The sequence below is a fragment of the Otolemur garnettii genome, unplaced genomic scaffold, assembly GCF_000181295.1.
Source record: "Otolemur garnettii isolate 467f Iridium unplaced genomic scaffold, OtoGar3 scaffold00049, whole genome shotgun sequence".
Lineage (NCBI taxonomy): Eukaryota > Metazoa > Chordata > Mammalia > Primates > Galagidae > Otolemur > Otolemur garnettii.
The window spans coordinates 2,321,662-2,340,453 of record NW_003852444.1 but is presented as its reverse complement, the minus strand read 5'-3'; the positions used below and the strand labels follow the sequence as shown (position 1 = coordinate 2,340,453).

The following is an 18,792-nucleotide window of genomic DNA, read 5'->3' as shown; positions in this document are numbered from 1 at the left end:
AGACAGGCAGAAGCCAAGTGGAGGTTTTTACTTTTGGAATAGAAGTACAAAGAGATCTTGCCCTGATTCTGTGGATCAGGCAGGGGAGATGCTGGCACATCTGTATCGTAGTCTCTTTGGTAGCCAGGTCACCAGATTTGGCAGCGGCTAGCGGGGTTCAGGAGGGCACCACGGGGACAACTGAAGTGTTGCGCAAACATTGAGGTGCTGCTGACTGGCCCGTGGACCCGAAGCGGGGCAGGACTGTGAGTGTGGTTGGAGTCCTGGGAGCTGGGCCTGCTGCACATCACCTGGGCAGGCAGAGGGGTCAAGGAGGGAGAAGGAAGGCCAGTTGTGAGCAGTGTCTGTAGCACAAGGAAGAGCTGGTGACATGAGGTGGCTGAGGAGGGCCAACAGAGGAGGAACAGGGAATAAAGTGCTCCAAGGGCCATCTGAAGGATCTGTAGGTAATAGGTCCTATAATCTGGAGAAAGGAGTGGGGGGAGGGCCTGGCTATGTAATGACAATGTCTGTCAGTGACTGAGTGCCTCTCGGAGGAGGTTTTATGGTGCTGAGGAGCTGGGAACTGGGTCATCTACAGAGCACAGGTGCGTAAGGGGCTTCTGTCAAGTGGGCACCACACTTGGGTATGGGTCTCTGAAGAGGAACTGTATACAGCCAGCCTGGGGCAGGCTCATTTTTAAGGCTTATGTATTTTGGGGAGCGTGAAAGAAGAAAATAGTTGGGCTCATCTCATGGAGAGGCCTGGGAGAAAGGTTTTTCCTGTCTCTTGAGTGGTCAAGGAACATGTAATGTGAAGGACGATTCTGACAAGGAGTGATGAAAGATGACAGTGGGGACATCTGCACCAGAGGCTCAGGGTATTTGTGGGGGTGGGGGGTGGGGAGAAGGGAGGTTCTGTGAGCGCCAGTATTAGGGTGGGTGTCTATTATAAAGTAAGCTCTGGTGGGACGCAGGAGCTGCCTACCTGGGCATAGCTTTGAAAGAAGATCTGCTGGGGGCTGAGCTCCAGGCTGGGCAGGATTGTCTCCCCATAGTGCCTCAACAGACTCTCCCTGTATGCCTGCACAGGGAAAGGGTGGACAGTGGCCACCTAAAAATCCAGTGCCCTTCACACTAGACCCAAACCAGCCCTTGTTCCTTCCTCCTGGGTTGTGCACTGACACAGCCAGAGAAAGAGTGTGAGCCAGCAGGCCTATAGACATGTCCTAGGAATCGGGGGACCTATGAGGCAGGAGGGAAATCCCCTAGTTGACATCCACTCGGAGGGTGGGGAGGGCACAAAGGGCAGAAAGCTATATAACTATGTCTGTATGAGAGATGGGGGGAGGAAAACCTGAGGACAGGGCTTAACTGGCCAGTAAAAATCGATGGCAGCCTGGGAGCTTGAGTCACCTGCAGTGCGATGGTCAGAGCACCCACATCTGCAGCATTCTCCAGAAACCTGCGGGATCCATTGAAGAAGCTTCTGTCTGGTGACTGGAAGGAGGCATAGTGGTGCTCTAGACACAGGAGCTCCCTCTGCAGGGCACGGGGGCTGCAGTCTGGGCAGTCTTCAGGGAGCACTGTTGACAATGGGGCAAGAAGATGCACAGGTGAGGGTGGCGCTTGGGGGGTTCGGACGTCGTGGGTAGTGTAAACTGATCTGGCTGCCGGGAGCAACACAGTTTCCAGGACTGTCTCCCTTGGAGGCCTAGAATTACCCCACACCATACCACTTCTAGAGACCTCCCTTGAGGCTTTTCCTTGGGCTCTCTGTGCCTGACCTCTTGGTGGCCCTGTTACTCACAGAGTTCGTAGAAGACCTGTGACAGCTCACGAGCCATTATACTGCCAACAGCACCAAAATTCACGGCTCTAGGAGAGAAGGGTTTGTGTTGCCCCCAGAAGCCTTCAGCATTTTTGACCTCAGGTTCCATCCATCATCATCTGCAAATTCCTCTTGGGAGACTCCCTGCCCGCATAGAATCATCCATACCTGGGGTAGCCAGGGTGAAAGAACGGGGGCTGCAAGAGTCCAGCTGGGAAGACCACCACATGGTCAGGGACTGAGTAGTAGGCACTGACAGCCCAGGGGGACACCTTCCACCTGGGGGAAGAGCACACACACCAGCACCACCATTTATTGTCCTCCCACCCCCAAACGCACATGTCCTTCCCACCTACTGCCCCTGTTCCTGCCCTGGTTTCTGTCCCTCCTAATAATCAGAGGGTATCTTTAGGATGGATGGTCTGTGTCTCCCCTGCCCTCACCTGTGGTTGGGGAAGGGCTGCAAGAAGCTCTGGACAGTTCTAGCTTGAAGGGCTCGGACACAGCTCAGGAAAGACTGCAGGAAGCTAGGTCCAAGCTGTATCTGGGGAGCAGGCAGGAGGTGGCTTGAGTGCACAGAGACAAAAGCAGACACACCCTGACATGTGCTGATGGGCACATGTGAACCAAAAGAGGTGAGCCCTGCCACAGATTAGCAGAAGCCAGCCCAGAGCCATGACATGTACCAGGGGCAGACTGGCTTTACTAATCTTGGCACACAGCTAGACACACTCAGACAAGTCATGGGATGGACGCTGTAATGTGTGCACACACATTGTGACCGGAAAAGGTGCTATTCTTCTTCCAGCAAGACCAACAGTGTAGACTTTCACCCAGAAAGCCCAGTCGCATCAGGACAAGGAAGTGATTGGTTAGAATCACCCAGGGAAAACCCATTGATTGTCTGGCAAAGATCCAGGTACTTTGGTGAAATGAGGAGAAAAAAGACAAGACCTGAGGAGATGGGAAGGTCAGAGACTCACATCATTGTATTCTTGCCTGGTGGGCTCTGGCTTCAGGGCCCATTCTGGGGCCCCCATCTCTACCTGAAGTTGGGTGACCTGCAGAGAGATACAAAAGGTGGCAGGAAGCCAGCTGTGCTCAGTCTATCAGAGGCAGGCTTTCCTGCTCACCACCCCTGCCCCAGCCTTCCATGCTGTCTCCAGGATGTGTGCAGCACACTGGCCTTTACACTTGACTTGTATTCTTGGGCTCCTGGTGCTCTCCAGTCCCCATCTCTAACCATCCACTGCTCTAACCATCCCGTACCAGTTCCCACATTGCCCCTTATGCTCAGCCTGACCTTGTTCTGGGCCTTCTCCCGGGTCTCCTCATTCATCCAGGGAAGGCTTCTGAGGTGAGTGATGAGGGCATTCTTGATGGCCATGAATAATTTCATAGCCTGTGGAAGTGAGGTTGGGAACAGGGGCATGATCTCAGGGATTCAGCTTGGGCCTGCCCACACACCTGATCCTAGGAGGGGCACACATTCTCTCTCTCCCTCTTCCTGAGTTTCTCAGCTTCCCAGCCCAAGTGTGCAGTCACTGCCTCCCCAGCCACCTTCTGTGAAAACTTTCTTATACACATCACTGAGGACATCAGAGTGAGTGACATCAGGGGCCTAGGCTCTGGCATCAGACAGCCTGAGTTCAAATCCTTACTCTGTTTGGATCTTGTGTAACTTTGGCCAAGTCACTCAACTTTGCTGCGCCTTGGTTCTCTCCTCTATACAATTAGGATGATAATAAGAATTAAATAAAGTCATTCATGCAGAGTGCTCACAAATGCCCCTGGGCATGGGGTAGGCACTCAGAAAGTATTCAGTAGTTACTTATTTACTGTCCTCACGATTATGTCATCCCATTCTCATGTCATTTTTCATGTTGTTAAACAATCTCAGGTAAGCATGAAGGAGCCTGAAAGGTCACAGAGTTCTATTTTCTTATTTCATGGTTGAAGAAGCACAAGACCAGGAAAGTCGGGTGCCTTGTCCAAGGCAGTGCGTGCTGTGGAGACTCTGTATCCTGTGGCCGAGCTATGCTCATCCCAGGGCTGGACAGTCCTTTGGGTTCGCCCCCTCAGTGGACACTCTCTCTAGGCCTGTCTGATTTCCCACTCTCAGGGACGCTGAGAAGGGCGAGGGTCCCAGAACAAGGGAGAGAGTTGGGGTAGAGGAGCAGAGGGACAGGGCTGATGGAACTCTCACATACAGCACTTTGGGTCCTGGGGCCAAAGGCTTCCTGAACAAACAGGGCCGCCAGGGTGGGCTCAAAGAAGGTGCCTGTCTCCTCCACGCACTTCATCCATCGTGGGCGGGCAGGCTACAGAGACAGAGGTGGAGTGAGAAACTTCTCCCCAGGCCTATCTTCTCTAGATCTGCACCCCCCAGAGGGTACTCTCTTGACTGAATTTTCTGGGTTCTGTCTCAGTTTATTATCCCTTTGGGTGACACACCCTGCTGCTCAGAGAAAGGGGCTTCCATCCTCCCCTGTGCTCCCTCAGGGTTAATCTTGTGAGGGTGGTTGAGCAAAGTCTCCCTGGTTATTGCCTGCTGAATATGGGAAGGAGAGGGTGAGAAGCCAGGCCTCTTACCTCAGCAGGTGTACTGCCCGCCCATCCCCAACACTGCACGCTCCCCTCTGGGGTCCCAGCCATGACACCCACCCTCCCATGCTGAACAGCTGGAGACATTGACTCCCTCCCATCTGTGCAAGTGGGAGTCAGGTATCATCCTGTAGGATCTCATAAGAAGGCAACTGTCGGAATAAAACTGGGTTTTAGATGCCACATTGTTTGCTAGGAGAAGAGGACAAAAGATACGACTAAATATATGAATTGGGAGAGCTAGAAAGAAGTCCTTCAGCCAAACTGGGGAGGTGGAAACAGGACAAGAGAATGGGGAGCTTTCACTGCAGAAGCAGCGAGGCCATCGACAAGCACTGGGGAAAGGAAGGGCAGTGGCAACTGAGATGTTTTTGTCAGAAGGACCTAGAGAATAAGAAATATAAGAGACAGATGTGGGTAAAGACTTAGCTCTGGGCTTGAGTGGCTTTGGACAGCTGACCAAGAAGTCAGCCCAGAGAGGACACAAGTGCAACAGGGTGACCAGAGAAACACACTCACAGAGCCAGGGGTGAGGAGTAGGCAGCTGACCCAAGGAAAGAGATACAAACCAGATGACATGCTAATTTGGGTTAAGCGGGATGAAGCCACAAGACTTTATTCCTGCCATTTATTGACTTCCCACAGATCTGGGGCTGGGAAGGCAGGAAGGCAGGAAGGCTGGAAGGCTGCTGCTGGGGCCTCAGAACAGCTGGGCTGGTCCTAAGATGGGGAGGGAAGTTATGAGCACCACCTGGAGGAATAGAGAGTGGAAGCCAGGCTGGTGATCATCAAGGAAGAGACTCCCAGCCCACGAGTTAAAGAGTCAATCATTTTGGAGGTTGGTCCAGACCTGACTGTGAGATCTCTTCTCTCACACATCTCAGCACACAGAGACACGTACTGAGGCAAGTGAGAAGCAAACAGGAATGGAGAGGAAGCTTGGGTCTGATAGCAACGAGTAGATTCAGGTGGGGAAGTTCTTCTGGACATTGTCAATTTCCTTCTCCCGAGGGACAAGTTTGGTTCTGGAACTGCCTCTCAGAAGAGAGTGACAACCTGGGGCAGCAGCCAACAGGAGCAGTGGGCCTTTTCACATCTCCTGCTCCCTGAGTTCTTCCCTGATCTCCTTTTTGGGGGCCCAACTAATTTGTCCAACATTATTTGCCCTGGGATTTTACTACTGGAGACCACAGAGGCCCCCTCAGACTACCACCAGCTCTCTCTCAAGACATGGAATGATAGAATACACCACATTGATTGGAAAGATAATGCTAAAAAGAGAGAAAGAGAGAAATAGAATTAGAGAAAAATAAATTCCTAAATATGAAGGATGGAAAAAATACTTCAAACTCAAGATAATGAAATTCAGTGGATTAGTTTTAAGGCACCAAAAAAAAAGTTGCTAATATAACCTCAGAACCAGTAATAATAATATTTGGGAAGTGATAAATATCAGGAAAAATTCTAAAAGTCTACAGGGGAAGCAAGAATGTGACTAATTTTCAATAGGATGAAAGTAGATTTTAGAGCTCTTTAATGTTAATTTCTAAACAAAATTTCTAGAAAGAATTATTAGATAATTCTTTTGAATGTTTGAATTTGAATGTTTGGAAAATAATGTATAACTTATCAAGGGCTATGGTGGAATCAGTGAGGACAAAGAAGGCCAAAATAATAAAAGTTCCTAAAGCTTTTCAAACTGGGGTATACACAAGACCAGAAGCTACTAATTGAAATCTGAGTCACATGCCACTGCGTGGTGGTTGTGGCTGCCCTGAAGAAGGCTGCCCCATGTTTCCTGAGCTTCGCACACACATGTACACACAGGCTGGAAATCTGAACCCTGGCATTCCATCTCTTAATTTTTAAATGTTGATGATTAATTCAAAGTTTGCAAAAGACTCCAAAGACTAACAAAACACATCTGCAGACTAAATCCATCCCTAAGGCCACCACCATACAACCACAGGACAGGGACAGAGTACTCAGCTTTTACTAAATGTGAGTTATGAACTTAAACCCCTGTGCTTCAGCTATACCAGCGGTCAAAATGAAAATATTATGGGTTCTACCTTCCCCCTGGATAAGAGGATCTGGTGAAATGATTCTCTGAAAGTACTCTGCATATTCAAAAGTACTACCCTGCTTTGCTGGCATTCTCTTGATTTACCCAAGGCATTTGGTATGGATTAAATCCTAGTGAATTTGCTGGAGAAGTTAATGTCGAATGATAGTGTGATTTAAGTGAACTCTCATCTGGCTGCACCAGGACTGAACATCACTGATGAAGGACTCCAAGTTCACTTGGCCTGCCCTGACTTTCCTGTGGAGAACCATAACTGCTCCTCACTTAGCATTCCTTTCTTCATCTCCTGTTGTATTTTCCTCCGTAACATATTTTATTTAGCTCATTTATTATCTTTCTTTCTTTACTAAAATTATGTGTCCAAGGCAAAGATATTTGTCTATTTTTTTTCACTGCCATATCCAAAGTGCTTAGGGAAGTATCTGGGATATAAGAAGTGCTCAATACATACTTATTGCCTAAATGAATGGATACATTTATAACTAAGTCCTCGATATGCTGATCTGATGTCCTTCCCCTTTAAGGATCTTAACAGAAGTCTGCAAGAAGATGCACTGCACAAAATTGCAAATGACCCAAGGTTGGAAAAGACAGACGATAAAATGGAGGATCAGGAAAAAAATGGCTAAAGTAACTTGAATAAATTGGGATGCTGAGCTGAATATAAACAGTTCATATTTAATTGCCACAAATGTGAAGTTCTTCTTTAGCTTCCCAAACCCAGCTTCCCACGTTTCCTAAAAGAAAGGCCTGGCTCAATGGCCATTTTCAGTGACTATATATTTGAAAGCAATCAACCTAAGATGGTCAGATAATGAGGCTTTAGCAGTCTTTAGGAATAAGAGCACTATAAATGAGAATTTGTTCAGAAGAATATGAACAGAAGTCTGAAATTAATGACCTTTAAATAGAGCTAAAAATGTTGGTTAAATCAAGGCCAAAACCTTGGTGGAGTCATTGACCCCACTCTTTCCCCTAGATCACACATCAGGAAATCTCATTTTGAACCTTATAATATGTTCTTTCAAATCATAAAATAGATAAACGCCTCATGTTCCTATTTGCTGCAGAGGAAATGAGACCTACCAGTCCCTATGAGGTCCTCTCCTTCCTGCTGATGTTCTCCCTCCTAATGTCCTGTCCACTGTGCTGCAGGTGTCCTGGCCTCCTTGTGGATTGTCAAACACGAACACTCAGGGACACGCTCCAGTGGCAGCAGTGGGCACTGCCTTCCCTCCAAGCCTACTCATCTCTCCTCAGCCAGACCCACCAGGAGGGACCTCATACTGGACCAAGTTTTAGCCACCCTTCCCCACACCCTGTCCCAATGAGGTGATCAGCCTTTCTTTGCTGGAAAACTCCTTCCCCTCTCTAGACTTTAATTTGGTTTTCTCTCCTGCATAAAGATCCCACTGATCATTCAAACACTCCCTGATCTTTCCGTCTTGGGAACTCCAAGAGTATCTGTTGTCCAAACCTGAGTTCTTTCTCTAGGAAAACAATCACATCTGCCATTGCTGCCTTTGTGCTGCGAAAACATTGTTGAGCAGCTGTAGCATAGACCACATGGACCACAGAGCCAAAAATGTTTACTACTTTGCCCTTTACAGAAAGGTTTGCTCATCCCTTGTTTACAGCAGCCACTTATTTCCCAATCCTGCACAGGGTGTGGCAAAAAAAAAACAAACAAAAAAAAACCCTGATTCTGTAAGCCAAATAGATCTATCATGGAGCCTGTTCCTTTACTTATGAGCTGTGTGATCTTGGCAAAGTGCCCTGGCCTTTCCGAGTCTATTTTTGCACCAGTGAAATGGGAATTAAAAGCCTCCAAGTGTTTCTGGGAGATTAAATAAAATAATCTATGCTAAGTGCTGACAGATCATGACTTCTCAGGGTATAATCAGCTTTTATCATTATTGTTATGTGTCATATTTTACACTCTTGTTCCAAAAAGGTAAAATGGCTTCTCCAAGGTCACACAACTATTTGTTGGCATAGGTTGACTCAGATTTTAAGCCCAAGATCAATTATGTACCTTAATGGAAAAGAGAGTGACTTCAGGATGTGTAAGCCTTCTGCGTTCTTTAAGTAAAACTCAACAAGAGCAGTCTCACACCCTCACCTTTAGAAAGTTGCCCTCAGGCCACGGGGGAGGGATTTACAGGAAACTGCTTGTTGCCACTGATTTTGTAGCAACTCTAATCTAGAGAACATGGGGCTCTGTTCTGCCTCATTTGAATCAAGATAAAAGCTGGGCAGAAGCTCCCTGGGGACAAGGTGAGGACTCTAAGAAGCAATGCTTTTTACTACAATGAATAAGCACAGACCCTGACTCCAGACTGCCAGAGTTCAAATCCTCTATTTACCAATTCATTAGCTATAGTCCTTTGAACAAACTCCTTAACCTTTGGGCCTTTGTTTCTCCATCTCTAAACCAGGGACAAAATGGTGTCCATGGTACCTTGTGGAACTGTGAGGATTAAATTAGTTAATAGACCAAAAGCATTTAGGAAAATGTCTAGCACAATATAAGCTCTCAATAAGTAAAGACTATATTCCAGTCCCTGCGGATACCTTTTTCCTGTCTGAATTCCACAGACATTTCCGGTTGCCAAAGCAGAGAGTTTCTCCAAGGCAGAGAAATGGTCCACAAATTACTAAGAGAACCCAGTGATTTTCAAGAATACACTGTGTTCTTCACTGAGGTTGGATGTATCCAATGTACAAGACACTTCTGCTTGCCTTTGGAGATTTGACTCAAGAGTTCGAGTTTCTCAGTGGAGAAGTATCTCTGCATCTTATGTTGTAAGTTGACTCTCCTCAGTGAAATACATTTGCTCCCCAGCATCCTCCTCAGATGCATCAAAGGCTGCACCCCAAAGCCCACGTGTCACCCGACAGATCCCCCTGGATGTCAGAGATGAATCTTTATGCAGAACATTTTTGTGTGGAATATGGAATCACTGAGAGTCAGGGAAGGCTACTGCTTGCCACACCTGTCCCACTTCCCAGTGAATCCTAAGTTCTAGGTCCAGTCGAATATCTGAGCAAATAACGTAAGGGGCACAACAAAAGATAGCAGTCCTTGGTAATTGCAGAGTTTTATAATTAAACTCTAATACTCAGCAAGAGGCCAGAGAGGTGGCCGGGACAGGCGACATGTTTCTCAACACCTGACACCTGGTACCTTGGTTCTTGAGTGAAGCCTCATCTGTCCAACCTGCCTGTTTCCATGGAGAGCTCAGACAGGGAGGGGCACCTGCCATCATGACCCTCTCCCTGAGACAGACAAGCTAACACTTACACCTCAGAAGACAAGATACTTTTCTAGCTCCCAATCTAGGAAAAAACAACCCCTCTTCTCCTCACCATGGGTGGTTGCTCTGTCAGCTCCCGAAGTTTCTGCCTCAGCTCTCTGCGTGCATTCTGGAATTTACTGTCCAGGGCTGGAGAAAGAGTCCCCACCAACCCTAAAATCATGTGGCTCTGCAGAAAGTCCCTGTGGAGACAAAAAGAGACCTACACATATACATCTGAGGATGTCTGAAGAACAATTTTTTTAATACGCAAACAGTCAAGAAGAGCTTTTCTTGCTGCGGTTTAGGAGAGGGGGTAGGGAAATGACAGAAGAAGGAACTAGGTGAAAAGGCAACCTTCAAAGTCACAGAGAAAGAAGTTCTTGGCCTAGATGCAAGCTAATACATTCCTTTTGGAAAGAAGTTTGGAGAACACTCAGGGATCTAAAAGTAGACCTGCTGTTTGATCCTGCAATTCCTCTACTACGTGTACATCCAAAAGACCAAAAATCACTTTGCAACAAAGATATTTGCACCAGATTGTTCTTTGCTGCTCAATTCATAATTGCCAAGTCATGGAAGGAGCCCAAATGCCCACTGACCCTTGAATGGATTAATAAATTGTGGTATACAAGGGAAAGGGAAAGGAGGCAGAAAGGCCAAAAAGGATTTCATAAAAATACATCATTAAATATAAAAGTGTAAAAAAAAAAATAAATCGTGGTATATGTATACCATGGAACACTATGAAGCCTTAAAAAAAGATGGAGACTTTACCTCTTTTATGTTTACGTGGATGGAGCTACAGCATATTTTTCTTAGTAAAGTATCTCAAGAATGGAAGAAAGTATTGAATGTACTCAGTACTTTTATGAAACCAATTTATAATTACACGTTCTTGTGAAAGATGGATCACAACTATAGCCTAGGATGAAGGAGAGAAGTGAAGGGGGATGGGAGGGGAGAGGGGAGGTTTGATAGAAGAGGATAAATGGGGGGACCACACCTATGGAGCATATTGTAAGGATAAGAGTTAAATCTATCAAGAATAGAACATAAATGTCTTAACAGAATAACTAAATAAGGTGAAAGCTATGTTGACTAGTTTGATGTAAGCATTCCAAATTGTATAAAAAACAACACATTATATCCCACAGATGCATAAATGTATTCATGATCTATGTGTATACGACTTAATAAAAGGAAAAAAAAAGGTTAAAAAAAAAAAGAAAGAGATTCATCTACTTCCACAAGTAAGAAATCTCAGCGCATCTTCAACCATATCGCTTCAGCAATGTGAAGCTGGGTTCTGCGGCTCCCCTGTCCTGCTGGCAATGCTCTGCCCTGAGATGACTGGCCCCTCATGTAAACCTGCCCCTTCCCCTCCCCGAAAGGATTTTGAGATGTTGCTGCCACCAAGTTATAATGAAGAAGGGCTTTGAGTCCAAGCCCGTGGAAGGAAGAGCTGCTGCCTTTGGGCGGTGGCCACACAGGTTTTGGAGAGGCGGAGGGCCCAATGTAGAATTGCACTATCTTACACTATCTTGTGCCCCACCTGACTTGGCATCCTGATCCTCCCAGAATTGGTCTTAGATATTCTTTCCCACAAGGGCTCCAGAATTCCCTCACCACAGCTGAGAAATATACTCTGCCTCAGCTTTTCCCCCTTTACCACCTCCTTCTCCTTATCTCCCTGGCTCGCTCCTCTTGCCTGTAGTGCTCAGTTGCTGAAGGGCACAAATGCCCTCACATGCTCCATATGTGACCTTGTAGCATCTCCTGAAGCTCAGAGGCTCTCTGCAAGTTGCTTTGCTATTCCCAGCAGTCCCGATGTTCTGGCTGTCCCTAGACCCATTATTTTGTGTGTGCTCTGTTCCCCATGCTCTAGACCTCACATCCTTCTCCTCTCATGCCACCCACCCCACTCCACCCCTCCCTGCCCCAAATGGAACAGGTCCCTCTCATCTCCCTGGGAGGCCTTACCAGCCTGCATTCCCAAGGTATCCCAGGTCCCCGAGTCCTACAGGTCCTTGGACTCTCCTTCCATTTCTCCCCAGTCCCACCTGAGGCAAACCTGTGTGTCAACACCAGCTCTTCCACCAGTTGTGACATGTTTTTCAAATATTCCAGGTCATGAACCATGAGGGGCTGAGAAGGGCTCAGGGACATCGGTGTGAATGTTGCTTGCAAGCAGGACAACCAGTCGATGGCCGGGGCCATTTCCTTAGAGGAGGGACACAAAGCTGAGGGGGACAATGAGAAAAGGAGAGAAGGAAGGGGAAAAGACTTCCCCTTGGGCTTAGGAGAAAGAGGAAAAACGGTTGGAGAAGAGGATAAGTCTGGAGAAAGTCAGAGATGCAAAAGAATTAAGGGCAGTAGGAGGAAGAGTATAAGGAGGTAAGAAAAGCTTGGGCAGAGACCTTCATGCCCACAATCCTCCTGTTCCCCATATGAGGTACCTGGAGTTGGTCTATAGTGACCATCTGGTCAACCTTGCCCTGTGCTTGCTGCTTCTCCAGGGGCCTACGAAACCGGAACAGCCTTGAAGTGATGGAGATGGACAAGGAGGCGTGTTCTTGCACCTTCACTGGGTCCCCTCCCAGCAAGTTCCCCAGCTGGTTCAGGTACTTCAAGTACTCCCGAAAGATCTGGGGAAGAACAACCTCAGTCACAGGTTCCAGAGGCTCCTGCCCTTCTCCTGGCCTCCGAGGGTGGGGACCCTGTCCACAGGCCACCTTACCTGGGCATCGACCTTCTGTTCCTGCTCTTGCTGAAGGGGAACATCAAACTCTGGTGGGTCTATCTGGACACAAGAGAGGCTGGAGAGTGGTGGGAGAGCATGGGGGGCAGAGAGGGACATGTGGGGACCTCGGGGAGTGTCCCAAGGAAGGTGGCCATGGACATGGGTATGAAGAGTTCACAAAGAAGGAGTGAGAGCACAAAGAAATGGCAGGATTGGGGGCCAAGGGCCACCAAAGGAAGAGTCCAGACATGCAAATGTGATAGGATAGTGACTAACATAACCAGCTTGGGGATGATTACCAGGAAAGAAGCTTAACAATTGGTGTCCTGAAGGGACCCATCCCTTGGACTAGAGCCACAGCTAGGACAATGGAGAGATGTCCATCTCAAATGAAAAATTTAAGAGGTATCCAGTACTCAGTAATCAAGACAAACATTTTAATTAATTTAAAAAATAAAGATTAATACAAGGGACTCTACAATAAGATCTCAAAACTTTGCTTATGATGGATTCACACTCACCCCCCCCCCAATTAACATGTTTTCCTGACTCATTTTGAAAAAATCATGGATGTGTTCCAGAAAGTCTTCAATGTATTTTTGATTCATTTTGAAAAAAAATTGTAAGAGTTTTGTTCCAGTTTGAAAAAAAGTATAACCTTTTAAAAAAAATCAATAATGAACAAAAAATTGATGTTTTGTGCAATCACTGATTTTTGCATGGATTTTGATTTTTTAGGGATAGTCATTAAAATACTATTTTTTCTTGACACTGAGTTTTGGGGACCTTCCTAGAGTCCTTCTTGAGGACCCTCACATACCTCGCCTGAGCTCCGGCTCTGCTCAGCCCGTGATTCTATCTTGAGGAACTTTGCTTCCATATTTTCCTTTACTTTCTCCCATTTCAATATTACACTCCTACCTTAAGGTATGTACTTTTCCTCTATCCTAAAAATCTTTTACTTGACTCTTTTGTCACATTTTATGTCCAAAGTTTGGGGAATAAAAAGGATTCCTTATCTTAATCCATCTGATTTGTGTCCATTTCCATAACCATTGGGAAACTGTTTCTAGGTCCAGTGGTGTCATCTCATGTATTGTCTGAGCTTGGAAATCTCTGGAATCCATGATGATCTCTCCTTCCTGCAGCACTTCCCCTCTCCTCTGTGACCTGTCCTTGTGGGCCTAGCCCCCACTTCTCTGAACATTCTTACTCTTCTATGGCTCCCTCTGTCCCTCAGCCCCTCCCCATTCATCCAGGAATGATGAATCATTCCTGGTTCATCCCTTAGCTCAGGATTTCCTACAGCCCTTTTAATAACCCTCAGCCTCACTATCACCTTTACCTGTGTGAGCCAAGCACGATGTTTAGCTCACATTCTCTCCTATCTGAGCCTTTCCTTAACCGGTTTAGATCTTAATTGACCCCCAAAACCACACCAGCTAAACTCCTGAGCCTACTTTTAGAACTAAATTTTAGAACACTTCATCCTGATTACCAGTTCTTGTATATTCAGCCTCTTTTTGTGGAATTTTTGAGAGTAGGGACAAAATATATAGATGGCATTACATTGCATACCATGGCAGTGATGGCACCAGTGTTTTTATTTAGTTGCTGGTGTGAGTCTCAAGCTGGGTGGCCCTGTACTAGATCCTGAGGAACAACGAGGAATAGGTGTGGTCCTGTGCTGGGAAGGCTCACAGGCTTCAGTACTGAGTGTACATGCTGAGAGCAGGAGGAAATGAGAGGAAGGAGAGAAAGGCTTCACCTAACTCCTAATTAGGATGTCAATGGAGACTTTCTGGAAGAGATAATAACTAAAGCCAACATTTGAAAAATATAGAAGAGTTCTCCAGGCTAAATGTAAGAGATTGTTGCAGACCAAAGGAGCAGCATATACAAAGAATGGAGGAATATTCATGGAACTACCAGTGAGTCAGCCTGGCTTAGGTTGTAAGAATGAGAGGGACATGTAGAGATAAGGCTGGAGAAGTATGTGGGGTCAAATCTCAAAGTACTTGCTTTGCTAAGGATTAGGGCCCAGATCCTGATGACTTGGTGAACCACTGGAGGCATTTAAACACAAATAATATAGCACAAGTAGCCATTGGTTTAGAAAGTTGGCAGAAATGAAGAGCAAATAATAGGGAAATCCTGGAGATATGAAAATTAGTTAAGAATTAATTCAGATCAGTAGGAAGAAAGATCAGAATTACTTCTAACCTCCTGAGACTGGCCCTATTGCTCTGTCTGCCACCCTCACCTAATGTTCCTGACTCTCATATTAAAAATTTTCCCTTAAGATAAAGCTGTTCCCTACATTGCACCTTTGTCCCACCCCAACCTGTAGCATTCTGCTAGGAGTTGACAGGCTAGATTTGAGGCAGGCTGAGGTCCATTTGTGCTTTTGCTAGTACACTGCTCACCTGGATGACTGGTGTGTGTGAGGTGATCTCATGAGGTTCCAGGTAGGCTCTGAAGAATGGGAAGTGACCATACTGACTCATCAGAAGTCTCAGAGTTTGGTTAAAGTCTAAGGATGTCCAATTACCAGAGATGCGCCATCCTCCAAGCTGGGAAGAAAAGGGAGAAAGGGCTGAGTATAGGATCTATGAGTCCCTCACTGGCTTGATCTTCTCTTTCTCAGAGATCTGGCACCTCTTGATCTCTGCTCTGAGTTCTCCGATGTCTCCAGGGCTCCACATCTATCTCTTCTTCTCTGGATTCACCCAAGGTCCTAGTACTCCCACAGGATATTGCCATTTCTAGCTCCATCTGTCCCTAGAACTCAGGGATTCTTAGGAGGATGACCCACCGTCTAGAAAAAAAGTGGCAGCCCCAAGCTTTCATTGGTTCTATTTGTTATGCATCCAAAAAAGTTAATATCCTAGTTTTTCTCACCTCCTCAATAACTTGTTTGAGGGGCCCAGTCCCTGAGGCTTCAATGGTGTGTGTGTCCATGCAGGAGCTATAGAATTGAAAGGCTTTCTCTTCTCCCGAGCCTGGACGCCAGGAGCCCTGGGCCTCTAGAAAGGAAGCATGGGAGAATTAAAGAAGTGAAGAGCAGCAAAGTGACAACATGGAGCATGAGGGGCAGGGCATGTACAGGAAGGAAAGGAAGACTCCCACAGGACATGGAAGGAAAGGGAGGCATAAAGAAGAGAAATTGAAAAGATGAAAGGATTGTCCAGTTTGGAATGGCTCAGCTCCGTGGTAGGATAAGAGCAGGGAGAAGAGAAGAACATGATGAGGAAGATAAAGAAAGTGTGAGGCCAAAGCAGGTGGACTGCTTGAGCTCATGAGTTTTAGACCAGCCTGAACAAGACTGAGACCTGGTCTCTACCCAAAATAGAAAAAAACTAGCTAGGTATTGGGGTGCATACCTGTCGTCCCAGCTAATTGGGAGGCTGAAGCAAGATGATCACCTGAGCCTGAGTTTGAGGTTGCTGTGAGCTATGATGCTATGGGACTCCACCAAGTGCAATGGAGTGAGAGTCTGCCTCGCAATAAATAAATAAATAAATAAATGAAGTGTGGAGAAGAAAACAAGAAGGAAAAAACATAGAAGAAAGGAGAAAAAGAATATGTGGGATATGGGTAGAGATGGGATAGAAATGGAAGGCAGGAGAGAAACAGATGAAGGAATTGGACAAATTCAGGAAACTAGAAAACTTAGACTGGAAAGAAGAAAACTGACAAGGAAAGGTGTAGCAAAGAGAAGAAGCCAACTCCTCATCTATGGATCCCAGAAAGCAAACACAGCACGGTAATGAGATGCACATCTCTGAATCAGCCACCCTCTGATATCTAACATTCCCACCCTCGAATCCCCTGTAATCTCTTTGCACCACTGTGGTCAATAGAATTTTTCCTACTATTCTTCCTTTTCATGCCTGTACCTCAACCAGCAATATCCCTCCATGGAGAAAGTAAACCTTCCACTCCTCCTTCATTCATTTCTCCCAGATTCCAGCTGATCCATTAGTAGTGCTGGAGGACTGGAAGTGCAAGCCTGTCTCATGTGCTCCTGTCCCCACTGGGCAGCAGCATGGCCAGCTTCCTGGGACCCACTTCCACCCTCCTGGCTTCCTCTTCACAGCCTCAACTCGTGAGAACTCTCTCTTCCAGCATAGCCAGTGGGCTGGTTATATTCGCTCCCTCAGCTTTACACAGGCTCCACCCATGGTGCCAGCCCCTCTCCTCACACTGTCACCCTGCCTCTTTCATTCTCCACAACCTGTGGGCACCCAGCCCTCTTACCCCGCCAGCTGCAGTTCAACATGCCTTCCACCAGCCACGGTTTTAGTGGAGAAGCAAGAGACCACTGGGAGAGCCAGGAGCTGGGACGTGGTGGGAGGCAAAGGGTGACATGGACAGAGAGGCACTGGAGGACCAGAGGGTCTGAAGCTGGAGAGAGGGCACTGGAGTGAAGAGCTGAAGGGCGGCGTGTTGAGGAGGTGGCGGCGGAGGAAGACACCACGTGTAGGACAGACACGGAACACTTGAGAGAAACAACAAAGTGGATGGAGCTTGTTAAAAGGAAGGGCTTGGAGACAATGGAATAATCACAGATTGGCAGAGGAAAGAGGTTGGGGATGAGGTAGAGAAGATGAAGAGAGGGACCAAGAGAGATGGAAGAAGGGAAGGGGCAGCTGAGGTGGCAGGGGCGGCGGGAGAGAAGCGAGGCCAGGCAGTTGTTCCGCAGCCTGGACTTTGGGGCCGCGGGCTCCTGGTCCTGGGCTCAGAAGCTTTCACCTGTAAAAAGACCCTTCCACCTGCTTTCCTCACCCAAGATCCTCCGAAGTTGGCTCTTGTTCTCCTCAGCAAGAGCCTGGAAGGAATCGCTGGACCTGTTTGTCTTTCCACAGACGAAGCTGAAGAAGTCGGTGCAGGGGTCCACGCTGCTGTTCCCCGAGGCCAGGTAAAGAGCCCTAAGATCCCAACACACCTGCCTCTGGCAGGCACCTGTGAGGGAAGGAAGGAGAGAGGCCAGGGCATTCCCCTCCCTCCAGGGATAGGGGACAGGGGAGGAGGAGTCTGGTGAGAAGGACATGGCTGAATGGGCGAGAAGTTAGGAGGCTCAGGGTGGGCATCAGAGCTCCAGGAGCAGGGATGGGCCACTTGGCAGGACTAGGTTGAGCGGGCTGATCTTGCTTACCTGGGCCACAGTTCCGGAAGGCGTAGACTAAAAGCACAGAAGAAGCCAGGAGCAGGCTGAAGAGCAGGGCATTCATCAGCACACGCCAGGCGGTGGCCCGCAGTCTGCTCCCCTCTGGGGGCAGCCTCTCTTCTGGAGAGTTCCGTGGGAGGAACTGGCAGGCGAAAAACACAAGGGTGGAGGGGGTGGAGAAGGGATGGAGGGAAGAAGACGAGAGAGAAGGAAAAAAGAATTGGTTAGGTTAGTGCTAGTGCTTTTGTACAAAGGTGATTCTCTTCGTTCTTCCTTAACCCAACCCTGGGGAGCCCACTGAGAGATGAGAAAATAGGGAACGGCACCTGTCTTGGGCAAAGGTTAAGCAGGCACTGCAGGGGATGAATGTTGGTGGGATGTTGGAGCCAGGGGTGATAACATTAGTGTCTGTCATGTCACTTACCTCTGGGCTCCCTAGAGTCTCCATTGCAGGGGCCTGGCTGAGACTCTTCAGCTCATCTTCACTCTTATCCCCACCCTCCTGGAGGTGAGTGGAAGGGAAGGAGACAGAGGATAGTTCAGGAAGGGAGGGCACTAAACAGAGTTTCATCAGGCTGCCAAGACTGCACCCTGCCCTCACACACTTTTTTTTGTCTTAGGGCCATGTTCCCAGATGGGTTTCAGAGCAAGCCTCTGTCCTGAGGTGCCATCTCTCTCCTCCCTCTCTCTTCACCTCTACTCTCTGCCTAAATTATTCCCCCTTCTGCTCCCTGATCTCCAGTGGGGGCAGAACCTTTGCCCACAGCCACCCTCAGTCCCCAACCTCCTCTGACTCCAAAATGGTATGGTGTCTCTAGGGGACTTACCATCTCTCTGTGCTCTCTGGCTCCAGAATCCTTCCCAGTACTGCTCTAGTTGCTGGCTCTGAGGACTGGATCAGGAAAATGGGCTCCTGTCTGGTGCTGCCCCAGTTTCTTGGTCCTGGAGAAGGGGCACTTCTGTTGCTCTGTCCCCTGTCCCCAAACACACAGTTCTGGCCTCTGGGTGGAGCTTGTTTATCTATGAGGAGACACACAAACCTCACCCCTCTTTTATCTCAGCTTCTCAGGGGAGCAGAGGGCG

General features: G+C 47.6%; 1 protein-coding gene across 1 annotated transcript; it reads right to left on the bottom strand.

The window, feature by feature from the left end:
• Nucleotides 1–128: 128 nt before the first annotated feature.
• On the bottom strand, nt 129–18,590 carry KEL (Kell blood group, metallo-endopeptidase). The gene is made up of 19 exons (XM_023514221.1): nt 18,537–18,590; nt 18,134–18,211; nt 17,698–17,851; nt 17,328–17,504; nt 15,441–15,565; nt 14,966–15,112; nt 12,537–12,599; nt 12,256–12,444; nt 11,871–12,019; nt 9,870–9,999; nt 4,021–4,131; nt 3,114–3,212; nt 2,794–2,871; nt 2,254–2,354; nt 1,979–2,089; nt 1,790–1,857; nt 1,396–1,565; nt 968–1,063; nt 129–290 (listed from the first exon to the last, which is right to left on the bottom strand). The coding sequence occupies exons 1-19, from the start codon at nt 18,537–18,539 to the stop codon at nt 129–131; spliced, it is 2,211 nt and encodes a 736-aa protein (XP_023369989.1). The 5' UTR covers nt 18,540–18,590.
• Between the last annotated feature and the right edge of the window lie 202 nt (nt 18,591–18,792).

Excerpts from the sequence above, each read along its gene's own strand:
- KEL (XM_023514221.1), bottom strand. Across the intron at positions 17,505-17,697 it reads CTTCCGGAACTGTGGCCCAG|GTGCCTGCCAGAGGCAGGTG; the intron begins GTAAGCAAGATC and ends CTTCCCTCACAG. Across the intron at positions 1,566-1,789 it reads ACAGGTCTTCTACGAACTCT|TGCTCCCTGAAGACTGCCCA; the intron begins GTGAGTAACAGG and ends CATTGTCAACAG.